Genomic DNA, 17165 nt, shown 5'->3' with positions numbered 1-17165 from the left:
AACTCATATGTCAACAACACCCAGAAACACCGCCGGCTTCTCTGAGCCCGAGCTCATCTGAGATGGACTGACGCAAAGTGGAAAAGTGTCCTGAGGTCTGACGAGTCCACATTTCAAATTATTTTTGGAAATCATGGACGTCGTGTCCTCCGGGCCAAAGAGGAAAAGGACTGTCCGGATTGTTATCAGCGCTAAGCTCAAAAGCCAGCATCTCTGATGGTATGGGGGTGTGTTAGTGCCCATGGCATGGGTAACTTGCACATCTGTAAAGGCACCATTAACGCTGAAAGGTACATACAGGTTTTGAAGCAACATATGCTGCCTTCCAAGCAACGTCTTTTTCAGGGACGTCCCTGCTTATTTCAGCAAGACAATGCCAAGCCACCTTCTGCACGTGTTACAACAGCGTGGCTTCATAGTAAAAGTGTGCGGGTACTAGACTGGCATGCCTGCAGTCCAGACCTGTCTCCCATTGAAAATGTGTGGCGCATTATGAAGCGCAAAATACGACAACGGAGACCCCGGACTGTTGAGCAACTGAAGTTGTACATCAAGCAAGAATGGGAAAAAATTCCACCTACAAAGCTTCAACAATTAGTGTCCTCAGTTCCCAAATGCTTATTGAGTGTTGTTAAAAGGAAAGGTGATGTAACACAGTGGTAAACATGCCCCCATCTCAACTTCTTTGGAACGTGTTGCAGGCATCAAATTCAAAATGAGCAAATATTTGCAAAACACAATAAAGTTTATCTATTTGAACATTAAATATTTTGTCTTTGTAGTGTATTCAAATGAATATGGGTTGAAAAGGATTTGCAAATCATAGTATTCTGTTTTTATTCAAGTTTTACACAACGTCCCAACTTCATTGGAATTGGGGTTGTAGGAGTGGCAACAAGAATTATGAAGGCCACACCCTTTACAAACAGGATTAAAGTAAAAACAAAAAATGTAGTCTGGTTATTGTACATGTTGTGGCCCACACAGTTGAAATTTACTAGAAACCCTAAAATAAAAAAAAATTAGTTTTATTTGAGAGGTCTGGTCATATTTAATGCTGTGGAAAATGTAAAACGTCTTTTATTATTTTTTGGATGGATGCAAATGCAGAGATCCAACATTTATTTTATTTATTTAATATTTTATTTAGAGTTTAGAAAACAAATTTAATTTTATATACAAAACACACACACATACAACCAAAAAAATATAATGAATGCAAAGAAAATGAAAGCAAAGTAAAGAACAAAAGCTCATCCTGTGATTTTCTTTTCTTTATAATACTGTACACTCCACTCTATAGACTCACATCTTACACCTGTTTCATAAAATCTTGTTCTGCTGGTTTTCCTTGTTCCTTGCACTGGTTTTTGAGTGTTTTCCTGACTGTGTTTCTTATGGTTGTAGTTTTAAATAATATTTTATGTTTATAACATATATCAGAGCATTTAGCATAGTATGTTCTAGTATTTCCAAGTATTTCCTTTGTTTTTTTCTGTTATGTCAGTAGTATAGTTCTTTTCTTTCATTTGATTAGTGGTAAGCATAGCATTAGCATAGCACATGTTATTATTCTTGTCAATATTTGGTAAGCTTTAGCAAAGCACATGTGGTACTTCTTATACCTAGGACATACAGTGAAAGACTGTACTTTGACAATTGTCTATTTACAGGTCCTTCTCCAAAAATTAGCATATTGTGATAAAGTTCATTATTTTCCATAATGTAATGATAAAAATTAAACTTTCATATATTTTAGATTCATTGCACACCAACTGAAATATTTCAGGTCTTTTATTGTTTTAATACTGATGATTTTGGCATACAGCTCATGAAAACCCAAAATTCCTATCTCAAAAAATTAGCATATTTCATCCGACCAATAAAAGAAAAGTGTTTTTAATACAAAAGAAGTCAACCTTCAAATAATTATGTTCAGTTATGCACTCAATACTTGGTCGGGAATCCTTTTGCAGAAATGACTGCTTCAATGCGGCGTGGCATGGAGGCAATCAGCCTGTGGCACTGCTGAGGTGTTATGGAGGCCCAGGATGCTTCGATAGCGGCCTTAAGCTCATCCAGAGTGTTGGGTCTTGTGTCTCTCAACTTTCTCTTCACAATATCCCACAGATTCTCTATGGGGTTCAGGTCAGGAGAGTTGGCAGGCCAATTGAGCACAGTAATACCATGGTCAGTAAACCATTCACCAGTGGTTTTGGCACTGTGAGCAGGTGCCAGGTCGTGCTGAAAAATGAAATCTTCATCTCCATAAAGCTTTTCAGCAGATGGAAGCATGAAGTGCTCCAAAATCTCCTGATAGCTAGCTGCATTGACCCTGCCCTTGATAAAACACAGTGGACCAACACCAGCAGCTGACATGGCACCCCAGACCATCACTGACTGTGGGTACTTGACACTGAACTTCAGGCATTTTGGCATTTCCTTCTCCCCAGTCTTCCTCCAGACTCTGGCACCTTGATTTCCGAATGACATGCAAAATTTGCTTTCATCCGAAAACAGTACTTTGGACCACTGAGCAACAGTCCAGTGCTGCTTCTCTGTAGCCCAGGTCAGGCGCTTCTGCCGCTGTTTCTGGTTCAAAAGTGGCTTGACCTGGGGAATGCGGCACCTGTAGCCCATTTCCTGCACACGCCTGTGCACGGTGGCTCTGGATGTTTCTACTCCAGACTCAGTCCACTGCTTCCGCAGGTCCCCCAAGGTCTGGAATCGGCCCTTCTCCACAATCTTCCTCAGGGTCCGGTCACCTCTTCTCGTTGTGCAGCGTTTTCTGCCACACTTTTTCCTTCCCACAGACTTCCCACTGAGGTGCCTTGATACAGCACTCTGGGAACAGCCTATTCGTTCAGAAATTTCTTTCTGTGTCTTACCCTCTTGCTTGAGGGTGTCAATGATGGCCTTCTGGACAGCAGTCAGGTCGGCAGTCTTACCCATGAATGCAGTTTTGAGTAATGAACCAGGCTGGGAGTTTTTAAAAGCCTCAGGAATCTTTTGCAGGTGTTTAGAGTTAATTCGTTGATTCAGATGATTAGGTTAATAGCTCGTTTAGAGAACCTTTTCATGATATGCTAATTTTTTGAGATAGGAATTTTGGGTTTTCATGAGCTGTATGCCAAAATCATCAGTATTAAAACAATAAAAGACCTGAAATATTTCAGTTGGTGTGCAATGAATCTAAAATATATGAAAGTTTAATTTGTATCATTACATTATGGAAAATAATGAACTTTATCACAATATGCAAATTTTTTGAGAAGGACCTGTAAATCAGCTAAATGTTTAAAACGTAACACTTCAATAATGTGCCCATGCATAGAATTTTTAAATGTTAATCACTCTGTGGCAGCTGAAATATGTTTCCAGTGAACTGCTGGGAACCGAGTTCATGATTTGTTCTAAAACTTTGCAAAGGTAGTGACAGGTACAAAACAAGACATGATTTGAAGATGTGACTGTTAATAATTCCCTTTTAAAATGATACAGAAGTGATCAATTGTAAAAAAAAAGGGGTGATTTTGATCAAAATGCTACAAATGTGCTCATTCATACAAAACTGTCAAAAAAGATATTTACTAAAATATCAGACATGTGATAGCTCTGACTTTCAAATATTGAAACAGATTTAGATTAATAGAGATAAATAGTGTTACATGTTGAAATATATCTGTTTTCTACCATGGTAAATCATTAACAGTTTTTCTGAGGGATTATTAACATATGATCAGACAGTCTCTTCATATGAATATTTAAAATAATTATAATAATAATATCATTAAAAGTGAACTGTGCAACTTTATGTTATTCAGGAAGTTTGTATCAAACAAGTAGCCCTTCGTATTATTCAGTACCCTTGAAGTAGCTCTCGGTCTCGAAAAGGTTGGTGACCCTTGGTCTAGACTGTTACCAACAAAAGGTGGAATCAAATGCACTTCAGGTATGTGCCCATGCACAGAAGGCCTTGAAAGGAAAGCTAGATTTACATTTACATTTTCAGCATTTAGCCCACAGCATGTGACAGTATATTGTCTAAGCAATTGAGGGTTAAGGGCCTTGCTCAAGGGCCCAACAGTGGCAACCTGGCAGTGGTGGGGCTTGAACCAGCAATGTTTGGATTACTAGTCCAGTACCTTAACCGCTAGGCCACAACTGGCCACTAGCCCACTAGCCACTAACCCAGATAGATAGGAAGAGAAAGCACTGCTTACCTGATCTTGTAGTGCAAGTTTAAATCAGGGAGTTTGTCTGTGGCAAACTGTAGTAATAAAGCAGACTGTTCCAAAACAAAGAAATGAGACACAACAAAAAAGCACTGTACAAAAAAAAAAAGCCAGGCACAGAACAAACACTACAAATAATAATGCACATCAAACACAAACTGGGTGGTAGTTAGGCTGATAATATGAAAATGAAACCAAAGATCAAGATAGTATAATGGGTAAACAGACACCACCATGGTGATACTAATGCCATGACTGAGGACCTGGGAGGAATTTACAGTAAACAAATTCACCCATGTTCCGGGAGCTTTTAATTCATGAAATACCTTGTTTTTTTTGGCTGTTTTGGATTACATCTAAAAGCCACATAAAATTACCTTTTAGTATACAGTGACTTGGCTTTTCTTCCTGAATGTGGTAAGAGACTTTTTAATAGTACACTCAAACTAACCAAATTTAAACTAACAAAAGTCAAAAGTCACAAGCTTTAGTCAATTAATAACTAACAGGAATTTTAAATTTACATTTACATTTTCAGCATTTAGCAGACGCTTTTATCCAAAGCGACTTACACAATGAGCAATTGAGAGTTAAGGGCCTTGCTCAGGGACCCAACAGTGGCAACTTGGTGGTAGCGGGGCTTGAACCGGGAACCTTCTGTTTACTAGTTCAGTACCTTAACCACTGAGCTATCACTTTAAATGATTAAAGCATTGCCAGAATGCAAAATAAAAATCTGACATTGACTAAAGAAAATATTCATACCCCTTTTTGTCCTACAGCCTGAAATGAAAACATTAAGTAATGAAAAAAAAAATTATATATATATATATATTTTATTTTTTTGAAAGTTTTGAAAATTAATTAAAAAATGTTAAGCTAGGATAACACTAACCAGTTCATGGTTTAGTACCTTGTTGAGCCCTCTCTTTGCTCTAATTACAGGCATCAGTCTGTTTTGAAAAGACCTGTCACCTTTGCACACCTGATTTGGAAAATATTTGCCTTATCTTATCCTGTTTATCCTCAGATCGGAGGTTCTGACTTGGCCACTCAAGGACATTTACCTATCCTTAAGTTAAGCCTCCTGCCCATCTTTAGCTTTCTATCAGAGGGCTGCATGATTTCCTTAAGAATTTGGATGTACTTAACAAACATAATGTTTCCACCACTGTGTTTGGAGTATTTTCAGTGATGTGTTGTGTTTGGTTTTCTCCAAACATACTGCTTGAGTTCAGTCCAAAAAGACCATAAGATATTTTGCTATCTGACATTATAAGTGTTTTTGGCGAAGTACAAGCAGAACTCAGCGTGGCATATTTTCAGAGCTGTTTATTTTTGCCACTTTCTTGCCTATAGGTCACCTTTGTGTAAGCTTGTCAGATGTCTGCTATACACGAGTCCTTCAAAGTTGCCACTGGTTTCTTGGTAGTCTCCCAGATAAATATTCCCTTGGCTCTGTTAACCAGTTTTAAGGAACAGCCTGATCTTGACCAGTTGTTGGTAGAGCACTCTTAGAGTGGAGCCGTAGTGAAAAATTGTAGCCAGTGATAGCTCAGTGGTTAAGGTACTGTACTAGTAAACAGAAGGTTGCCGGTTCAAGCCCCACCACCACCAAGTTGCCACTGTTGGGTCCCTGAGCAAGGCCCTTAACTCTCAATTGCTCATCGTGTAAGTCGCTTCGGATAAAAGCGTCTGCTAAATGCTGAAAATGTAAATGTAATGATCAAAAGGATAGTTAACGCTTGTGCTGTTCCACAACTTCCACACTACTAGAAGTGGAGTCCTCAAGGAACAGCTGCTTTTTAAGTATTTTTAAGATTTTTAAGTATTCAAAACCACTACAACTGATGTCAGGTATGGGCCAGTTAGACTGGTGTGTGACCTGGAAGGTGATTGTACCTGAGCAAACAAAAAATTTTACTCTAAGGTCTGGCTATTTTAACTTTAGTAATCTTTAAATTACATTGATTAATCAGATTTTGTAATAGTTTTACTTTGATGATGAGGGTTATCATGTTATTTTTAATGGAATTATGTGAAAAAAGCTCAGGATTTTGGTATGTTGATATGCTGATTTTCTATAGGCACTGTAGTTGCTGTGTGTAAATTTTTAACAAAGTGCATTCATAGTTTTAGCAAACCAAGTCAGGTTTTATCTTGTACATATCAACTGCAAGTAAACTTCTGACTAACTACAATAATATGACTTTATTGATACTAATATTAAGGTTTTTATTAAAAGGGATTCTTGGTTATGTATAAATGTTAATAAATATTATTATATTTGTCTGTATAGCTACGTAGGTGTTTGTGTGAACTTGTGTATTGTCACAATACAAAAATGTGCCATGACCTTAAAAACATGTCGTGTTACATTTAATGTTTTGTTCATTAAACCGATAACAAAAACTGGATTTCTCACTGAACTACATAGTATGATAACATCAAATGAGCTGGTTTCCTGGACCTGCATGACTGTGCCCTCATGTACAAAACAATAAATGCATAGTTTGGTGTGAAGAAACTCCATTGGCCTGTGTAGAGCCGTCTTTGGGATGAATGATAAAGTCTGTTTTAGTCCACCAATTTAAATTATAGTAGTTAGTTATGGGTTAAGGTTATAGGCACACTATATGACCAAAAGTATTAGGACACCTGACTATATACTTGTTGGACATTCAATTTCAAAAAGTCCAGTTCATTCCAAAGCTGTTCAGAGAGGCTAAGGTCAGGGTTTTGTGCAGACCACTGGGGTTTCTTCAAACCAAACTTTTCTTTGTCTTTATAGAACTTGCTTGTGCATAGGCATGCTGCAACAGGAAAGGCCTTCACAAAACTGTTAAAGCAAAGTTGGAAGCAAGTAATTTCCTTTATATAATTGATTTATTATACTTTAACAGTTGTTGTGGTAAAAAAATTAAAATTTTAGAAGGGGTGTCCCAATACTTTTTTCCATATAGTTTACAGATATGCTTGTTAAATTATTCCCAGACATGTCAAGTATGTTATTTAAAGGATTAGGTTCACTGATTCTAATGCTTGTTGTTTTGTATGATGGATGATTGTAGATTTTGGGAGGTGCAATGATCTAATCTTTAAATGTTAATCACTTTGTGGCAGCTAAAACGTGTTTCCAGGAAACTCCCACATTTTATTTGTACATAATTATATTTTTAAATATACATGTAACAGAGACAAAGTAAGACTATGGTTATACAAGTAACACTGTACTTAAGGGTTCCAGGATTAGCAGTTTAAAGGAGCAGCCATCAACAGCTTAGTCTTTGCAAGCAAGGGTGGATTGTGATTAAGCACTTTGTTTCAAAGTTTGTAAATGAATTGTCAGTCAGTTCGAGTCAGTCAGAAAACATATTTTATTGTTCTGTACATGTATACAAATAAATTCTATTCTATTCTATTTACCTGTCCTCAAATATTCTTTTACAAAGTTTGGCACAAAGCACTGAGTCACCACCCACCCTGCTTGCAAACGGAGCCTTTGATGGATACTCTCTTTTAATGCCATTGATGATCCCTGCTGCTTTTAACAAGTGTCCTGCTTATTGTGAAAGTTATATCTCAGGTTTATCCTGTCAAATAAAAGTCAAAGTAAATGTAAGCAACTGTGTTTTTTATAATTTGCATTTTCCATGCTGTCCCAACTTTTTCTGATTTGGGGTTGTAAGACTGGGGTTATACAAGTAAGTAAAATAAATGGGCTAAATAAAGGTTTTAGAGAATTAATACTAATAATAATACTAATAACTAGTAATATTCTTTACTGCATTTTACAAAATGTCTTCTCCAGAAAGTATTATTTTTTTGTAATAATTAATAAGTCAAAGGTCTAAGCTTTTCAAAACGTTTATGTTATACAAGAAGATTTATGGGTTAATTAGCTTTTAAAGGTCAAATGTATCTGTATCTGAAAGAGTTGAAAAATTTATGTTTTGGTAATATATGCATGAAGAAAGACGGTTACCTCTAGTTGAGTGTGGATTACTGTTTTCTGAACCTTAAGATCTTTGAAGATTATAAAAGAACAACACAAAACACTAAGATTGGGAAGAAAATTTTAATACATAAAAGAATACATTGAAAGTGATATGACATTGTAACTATATAAATAATCTGTAGTGTGAGCACCTCAGCATGAACATATCACAGATGTATTCCAGGTCTTTGCTCATTTTAACCTGTTACAGTAAAAAACCTGTGAGATTAAACTTTTCAAGTTATAGCAGAATGTAATAAGTTCTGTTGGCGTTGACACTGTTTATAAGTATGTACACTAAATTATGTCTAATTTTTGACCACATACCTGAAATAGTATAAAACATTTAGAGCATGAATACCTACACATCAAAATCCCTCACAATCTCTTTAGATGGCAACACGACAGCGGTCTGATGACATGTGGGAACTGTACTGTCCGCTCCTGCACACTGCGCCGTGTAATGACTACAAAAATACATCCATTTATTAAATAAATGTTCAACAATCCAGCTCTTCTAAGTCAATCACAACCTCAATCAGTCACATTGCAAACACTGAAAAAATCTTTACAGATTAAATAAAAAGCCTGCAGTAAACTCCATTTACTGTCACAACAATAGATTTCATAATCCTAACCAACACATTTATGGGCTTTATTGTATTAATTAATTTGAAAAATGTGATATTTTAGATTCTATTTTACAGTTTTATTATGACACTTTTATTGGTGTCTAGTTTGACCTGTGATTTATTATAATGTGTGTAATTTAATACAATCTGACATAATTTAACAATAGTAAGTAAATATCAGCAAAGCTTGCTTACTTCCTCTTTTGCAGCACTTCAGCACTGATTCTTGCAAATCTGCTCAGTTAAAAGCATTTTTGTTGGAAATATGGCTAGTAGTATATAATAAGTGAAAAAGCAAAGTCATTAGTTTAAGTGAATCACTAGAATCCAAAATTAATTTCTCTTTTGCAGCACATCAGCATAGTTTTGTTTCATATTTTTGTTTGATGTCCTCTCCTCTAGGTTTTATACTTCTGTGGCTGAAGGCACAAGCCTGACGAGCAGATCGTACCTTGTAAATGCGTTTGTGGACAGGATAGTCCTTAATGTTGGTGTCTAAACCTCAGAACTGTCCACGCTATGTCTTGTGCTTGCGTTCTTTCTGCTGTTGCTTCCACTGTAGGCAGAGCATGAAGAAGTTGAATAAGGTGGATAAGCTTTCTCCTTCTTCTTACGGCGAATTAAAAGGACCACCAAAATCACCACTAGACACACCAGAAGGATCAGCCCAGCCACCCCCAACAACATGAGCATGCCAGCAGGTAGACCTAAATCAGAGGCAGGCTCTCTTCCCAGACTTCCTTCTACATGTGGATGCTCCAGGTAGGTGTCTTTGCCCCATGCCTGCCGCTGGTTCACTCTGAGCCGGTCAGAACGGTCCAGGGCTATGTGCTGGATGTTGGTGCCCCGGCTGTTCTCCACACCGATGTCTAAAGCTTCTGGGTCGGGCACAGCACGCCGGGTTCGGGTCATGGCACCAGGCTCAGGAAGGACAGATGAAATGCCATGGTGATACTCCAGGCTCCTCTTGCCAATGTTACGGTTGGCATTTTCCCTGGATCGAACAGTATAAATGGTGTGAATAAACCACTCACGACCAGCAGCCACCTATAAGGTAAAAACGTAATAATTATAACAATAACCACATTACAAATTAAATTAATCAAACTATTTGTATTTGAGAATAAATTACATTTTGTTAAATGCAATAGAACTAAAATCTGCAATTTTTTAAATGTTTTAATTAACTGATAAGATTAGAAAAGACTTCCAATGTTTTACTCACCAAGTTACTTTTATTTTGTAAATATATATATATATATATATATATATATATATATATATATATATATATATATATATACACACATATATAAATAACTGTGACAGAAAAATGTTAATTTACACAAGCAATATTAATACATGATTAATTACTACTTAAAAAATGTAGATATGCTTAGAGCAGTTTTGCCAGCAGTCATATTCCAAGAAGAAAACTGCTACAATAGAATATTATTGGACGTGTACAGGATAAGAAGTGTGTCAATTGCATTGTATGATATCCAAAACCCAGTTCAAGCTGATTTCGACCCGTTCCTATGTTAACTGTGGAATCTTCCACTGTCCTACAAGGTCACCAACAAGGTATATAAATCATGTTTGTTATAATAAAGCAATAAGCCACGAGAGGCCGTGCATTACTGTGATTTTAGCACGGGGATGACGTTTAAAACTTCTTTCCCCGTGCTAAAATCATAACAGTAATGCACGGTCTCGAGTGGCTTATTGCTTTTATAAAACGGAGGTCAACATAAAATATAATAAATACAACAATGTTTAATTCATAAATGTATTTATTGTGTATAAACTTACAATAAAGCATTGTTCCGCGACGCAAAATAGTTCGATTAACAGTGTTGCTAGGCAACATGAGGGCGAAAATAACATTAACTTTTTCTATTCAGTGGCGTATTAATATGGAATGATGTGAGGTGGTCCTAGGTGTGCGTTTATCGGGGATTTTACAACGGCTTCGAACGCGGCTCAGCCAATCAGATTTTAGGACCGGAACTATCCGTTTTATAATTATCATTATCGCATCCACTGAGCCTCTGTGTGAGACTCAGTCAGTGTAATCCTTCTCTGCAGACGGGGAAAAAAACTTCTACTCACAATCCAGACTTTAAGGTATTTTATTAGAGGTTTTCCCACCACATAACGTAAGAATATAAAGTAAAAAACAACTGTCTGACCTGGAACAGTGGAGATGAGGACAGAGTAAACCCATCTGATCCAGGCTGTTGGATAAGGGCTAGGCCTCCTGGAGTGTCTAGTACCAGTGTAGCATCAAAACGGACATCTCCAAAAGTAGTAGCCTGGGTCTCAGGCTGGGCTTTGTCCTACAGAGCAAACACACCACTTTAAAATACAAAGTTTTATTACTTACTAAACATTCAAATCATGATGAGTAGAATGTTTTATTATGGATTGATACAGTAAAAATTGCGTACCAGAATCTTGAACCTGTAAAGCAGCGAGGGTGCATCGGCCAGGCACCCGTACTCTTTATTGGTGGGGTTATACTTTGGCACATATCCATCTGTGCCCGTGCAGAGAAAAACCTTCTCTATGCTACAAGAGAATGAATCTCCCAGGTTCTGCACCGGATCCACCATCACACGGCCATAGATGCTGGAACCTAAACACAAATAACATGTTAGACGATTCTAGATAATGTTTAACTTAACACCACCAATAGTAATGTTGCACTACAGTGAAGTGTCTTACCTTCAGTAAAAGCAACATCAGTGCCATCTCCAAATCCCATAGAGCCATCAGACAGCCATAGCTCTTTTTTAGACAGCAGAAACATCTGAGTGTTCAAACTAAACTCTGCTGCTACAGGATCACTCACCTGAGGAGAAAAAAAAACTTTTACTAATGACAGTTTTCTTAATATGAGTGAGCCAATTATGCAAATTATGACATCACCAAGATAATCAATCCCAAAAATCATCATATTCCTAGGATTACTTTTAGAAATACAAGAGCGAATAAAAGACCCTTTTATTTACAGTCATTTATTGCGACTGTTTTCTGCATTTTACTTGCTATTAGCTTGTTATTAATTGTTATACTAGTCCATCATTTCTATTTACTTACTATAATGTTACATAATCTAGTCTATAAACTAGTTTTGTTATTATGTCCTGTGGTTAGCAAGTTTATTATTTCTTACATTCTATTTTTAACCAACGTATAATAATTACTGTTAGTGTCCTTGAAAGAAATTAAAGAAACTACAGGAATACAAGTCACTGTTGTTGTGTGTTAAAGTATGTATGTCCTTTTTTCTAAACAATGCATTTTATTTTCTTGTGACATCATATTTTAAAACTGTTGAGTCCAGTAGAATTATTTATCTCTGAGGTGTGTGTGAATGTTGTATGTGAGACTGACCTGTTGGAAGCGGATGTCCATGTCAAAGGTAAGTGGTTCTCTGGGGTGGCACACAGGTGGAATACTAAACTCTCCATTTGGAGACGCGATACAAGGAATGAGCTTTACCGTGTAGGTGCCAGAGTAGTCCCTCACCTAGGAACACACAGAAATATCCATTTTCTGCTTTCTAATTATTGTAATTTGTAGATTAGTACATTTTATAGGTCAACAGGAAAAAATAGACATACTAGTCAGTGTAATTAATAAAAGTGTGAATAAATATTAGAGTACCAAGTATGGAAATATCAGAAACATCCTAATCAAACTGACAATGCTTTAAATCTAAGAACCAGAAACATATTATAATTATAATTATTATGAAATACTTTAAAATAAAATAACCAAATAAATACTATTAAATAAAATTATTGTGATACATTTACTGTACAGAAAACAAATGTATTGCTTAAAAACACCCAACTATGTCCCTCGGTTAAGTACTCACAGCAAAGTCCGAGACAAAACTCCACTGCTGTATTGGTTGGTTGTATGTGGGCTCAGTTCTGACCAGTGAGAGAGTGAATGTAAGTCCTGAGTGGTCAGCACACATGACCATGGAAGAAATGCTGCTTCCTGTACGTCAACAAAAAACTAATTAGTGAATATCAAAGTTATTTAGTATAATGTAATCAATTACTAATTTACATGAAGTAAAAAGTTAACTTTTATGTGTTAAGGACATGCATGTTTTACTGTTTTAGTCACAGGTTTTAACGATTCTTGCAGCTGTTGCTTTTCTGTGACTGAATAATTGGATAATGTACGTCTTTGTCCAAAGTTTATTGTGGGTATTCTAAATATATAACAATTTTGCGGGGTTAAAACATTTGCAGCATTTAGCAGACACTTTTATCCAAAGTGACTTACAATTATGACTAAATACAAATTAAGCAAGTGTTTGTTTTTTTGGATTTTAACGTTTTACACGTTTGATTACATTCATTACAGACTATCGTGTAGTTACTCATTACACAAGGTTTATCTGTTCACAAGGTTATATCAAACACAGTCTTGGACAATTTAGGGTCTCCAATTCACCTCACTTGCATGTATTTGGACAGTGGGAGGAAACCGGAGCACCCGAAGGAAACCCACACAGACATTGGGATTAAGCAAATGAGGGTTAAGAGCCCTGCTTAGTGCTTCTGATTACTAGTCCAGTTCCTTAACTGCTGAGCTACCTCTACCCTACAGAAATAGATCTGCCATTAGTTAAATGCTTTTAAAACCTACATGGCACTAAAGCTCACTTGTCTGTGGCATTGACAGTCTCTTTATGACCTATAGCAGTGGGTCCCAGTTCCTTTCTGCAGTGCCCCCTTTTGTAGATAAGAATATTTTGAAGCCCACCCACCCTGACACACATACATACACGTCTTTTCCTTCCATACTCCACTGGAATTTATTTTAAACCTTGTAATCCATATAAAATTTCTTATTGAACAAAAAAAAGTGACAAATCACCTTTACAGTAGAATTATTAATTTTTCTATTGTGTAACGGCATTAACCATGAGCAATGCTTAAACATCATTAATTTGCATTGCTGCCCCCCTGTACAGCATTTACTGACTTTACATTCTCATATTCTCATAGATTATTGTGATGAATTGTAAGATTATGAAAGCAGTTTTAAAACATTATTCCATAAATTAATTAAAACAACCTCAAATCTAAAATTATTTCATAACATAACATGAACACAGTGTTGTACATGCACCAATGAATAGAAAGTAAGGGGTCCTTTACCTGGATGGGACATGACAAACTGACCCCTGAATCGAGCCTCTGTCTTGAAATTAACAACCAGGCGACCCTCCTCATTGATCCTCATGCTGGTCGGGTACATGGCACCTGGAGAGATTATATTGCACAAATGTTAATAGGATTGTGAATACAAGTACACCTGTCTGTTTATGTGATTATCCAATCAGCCAGTCATGTGGTGGCAGCAAAATGCCTAAAACCATACAGACACTGGTGGTGTAATGGTGTAAATGGTTTCTTGATCCATAGTTGGCTTCATAGTTTAGTTTCAATCACACATGTGAATTCCAAAATCTACTTGATTATTGTTGCTTACCATGTGCATCCCTTTAACCATCTCAATTGTTACGTCCAGCATCTCAAACTGGATTCATAAACATGACAATATTCTCAGAATAATTAAATGGCCACCCTACATACCAAATCTAAATCCAACAGAGTACCTTACAGTTATTTAATTGGATTCAGGTCTGGGCCATTTCAAAATTTTGATCTTCTTCTGGTGAAGTCATTCATTTGTTGATGTGGAGGTATGCACTGGGTCATAGTCATGCTGAAAGGTCAAATTCCTATTAATTTATTCAGCAGAAAACTGAAGGTGCCAAAATTGACTGATATTTGGAACTATTCATAATTCTCTCCATCTTAACTAAAGCCCCAGTTCCAGCCGATTGAAAGAGACTTAAAATTTAATGCTGCCACCAATATGCTTTACTGTGGGCATGGTGTTATTTTGGTCATGCACAGTGTTTTTTGGAATTACTGCCAAAAAGCTAAACCTTGTTAACATTATTGTTATTATTATTATTATTATTATTACTACTACTACTACTACTACTACGTGGTGTTTATTTTCAGAGAGAACATTGATTTAGCCAAATACAGTGATTATACTGTAGAATAATTCTACAGCAGAGTTGATATTATAAAGATGAACACTAGATGGTTGTATGAGTACAAAAAGATTACCTTGCAGCTCAGCCTCAGGTGGGCTACCAATGCCATCCTGCCACAAGATGGCAGTGTCATACACAAAGGTGAGACGCAGCTCAGACTGCAGGTCAAAGTGCTGCCAGCCACCAACAGCAACAGGAGAGTGAAACACATATGAGACGAAGAGAGGTACACGCAGGGTGACGTAGGACTGGACTAAATTCAGCACCTGTACACATTTATATAAACAGATCCATATCATAGAATAACAGACTTTATTTGAAATATAATAAAGCTATATACAGTGCAATCCAGCCATAGTTCTTTGATATCACCTGTCCATCTGTGCCAATAGATCCTCCACATTCGTTGAGTAGCTCGGACATGTCATAATAACTGGTGAAGTCCCACAGACAGGCCTCCAGGTTCAGGTTGCGGTAGAAGCGCAGGGAGTTGGCACTGCGCATGGCCACGCTGTACTGATAAGGGGCTGTCTCACCAATGATCTCTGGGTTCTTGGTGGCATCTGTAATAAATCCGTGGCCCGTCTGTATCTCGTTGAAGTCAAGAAGGTTGGAGCAGCGGTGGTTCCCTGAACGTGTGCCATCCGGACTCAGTGTTAGCTCAAAGTTTGACAGAGGACGTGTTGAGATGATGGGCAGCATACCTGAACGAGACAGTAAAAAGACAGAAGCATGATTGACTTCTTCAAAATGTGTTTGATTGCTTCAAAATACAGTGGTACCTTGTAACTCAACACCCCCTAAACTGGAAATCTCTGAAACTTTACACCCTTTGTTGAGAAATTTGTACCCTTAAACTCGTTTCACTTAAACTCGATGTGTGTGCGACTGTCGCTTTGTTCAGCACTTGGCTTGAGCGGTGTGGTAAAATGTAATCAAAGTGTGAATATGAGACAGTTCTGCATTTGTGTGGAATAACCGTCACACAGCCAGCGCAAAAGCAATTTTGCCGCTTCTCATGTGAATGCACCCTTACTGAACTTGCTAAGGAATACGATATTCTAAGATCAAGCATCTCCATGATTAGGTATAAGGAAACAAGAAGTAAACGTAAAGGAAAAAAAGGTAAAGTGCAGGTTTTATTGTATTTTTTTTATCTTTAAAATTTAAAGTATTTCTGTGTTTTTTTATATTATATTTGTGTTATAGTTTAAGTGTATAAGTGTCAAAAACAACCTTTTTATTTAAAATTAGCCTAAAATATGTGCAGTTCCACAGGACCATGGAACGCATTAACAGGTTTCCCAAACATCCTTATAAGAAAAAAATACCTTGAAACTCAGCGTCTTTTAAACTCCCAAAACCAACTGATGTTGAGTTTCAAGGTACCACTGTAGGAAGGTTTCAGAATGATGAATGTATTAAACTACATGACTTTACAGGAGACGAAATAAAGCATAACATATTTAAGAGAAGTCAATATATGTGGTTTATTGCATTCTACTTCAATGTACTTAACTTGTTATTAAGACAGACTCATAAGGTTCAAATGCAAGACACTCACCATCCATGTGTGGCATTGTGATGGTAAGCTTGATTAGATTTGGGTAGTCAGGATCATCAGAGCCAGTGTACCGAATTTTTGCTGAGAATGGCTCAGCACCAACGGTGCCAGGAATACGAGGCTGGCAAAGACCTACAAAAAAATCAGTTGTTATTTACTATAACAGGTAATAATACATTTCTATTCAAATCTGTAAGTGTACATCTGTGTGTATGTATGTATGTATGTATGTATGTATATATCACAGTATATTGTGTGTATATATCACAAAATATGAAGAGTAAAGGTAAAAATGTAAGTGAAAGTAATACTAAATCTGAAAACAGGTTGTTAATTGTAGTTGAGAGATTAATAGATTGTTAATTAAGGATTCTGAATTATCTAATGATTAAGTCAAAATTACTAATACAAATCACTGTAGTGTTAAAATAAGTGCTACTGGAATAAATAACCTATAGTGGTATATTGTGGTATATAATGTCATTTCACAGTGACTTTTGTGTAATTATGTGGCTCTACAAAAGTCTAAATCATACTTTAGATGTTGCGTAATGCCTAGTTCACACTGCACGATTTTTGCCCCAATTTTCTCTCGCCGACTTGTTGGCGCTAGATGTGGTAGCTTGGAAGCAAC

At 36.8% G+C, this 17165-nt stretch overlaps 1 protein-coding gene across 3 annotated transcripts in view; it reads right to left on the bottom strand.

Annotated features, from left to right (window-relative positions):
* Window positions 1-8919: 8919 nt before the first annotated feature.
* frem3 (Fras1 related extracellular matrix 3) overlaps window positions 8920-17165 on the bottom strand; it is a 43453-nt gene continuing 35207 nt past the window's right edge. Inside the window, exons 15-25 of one of the 3 annotated variants that reach the window (XM_062995287.1) lie at window positions 16532-16663; window positions 15340-15671; window positions 15011-15233; window positions 14054-14158; window positions 12751-12878; window positions 12264-12398; window positions 11592-11718; window positions 11315-11502; window positions 11057-11203; window positions 9680-9911; window positions 8920-9634 (exon numbers count right to left, since the gene is read on the bottom strand). In XM_062995287.1, coding sequence (XP_062851357.1) covers window positions 9360-9634; window positions 9680-9911; window positions 11057-11203; window positions 11315-11502; window positions 11592-11718; window positions 12264-12398; window positions 12751-12878; window positions 14054-14158; window positions 15011-15233; window positions 15340-15671; window positions 16532-16663 — 2024 coding nt within the window. In that variant the 3' untranslated portion in view covers window positions 8920-9359. Of the gene's footprint in view, window positions 9912-11056; window positions 11204-11314; window positions 11503-11591; window positions 11719-12263; window positions 12399-12750; window positions 12879-14053; window positions 14161-15010; window positions 15234-15339; window positions 15672-16531; window positions 16664-17165 lie in introns of all 3 variants that reach the window. The other 2 variants (XM_062995286.1, XM_062995285.1) reach the window with 2 other exon arrangements.

The sequence above is a fragment of the Trichomycterus rosablanca genome, chromosome 5 (assembly GCF_030014385.1).
Source record: "Trichomycterus rosablanca isolate fTriRos1 chromosome 5, fTriRos1.hap1, whole genome shotgun sequence".
Taxonomy (NCBI): Eukaryota; Metazoa; Chordata; class Actinopteri; order Siluriformes; family Trichomycteridae; genus Trichomycterus; species Trichomycterus rosablanca.
Note: the sequence above shows the minus strand (reverse complement) of the source record. Positions and strands in the feature narration are given on the sequence as shown.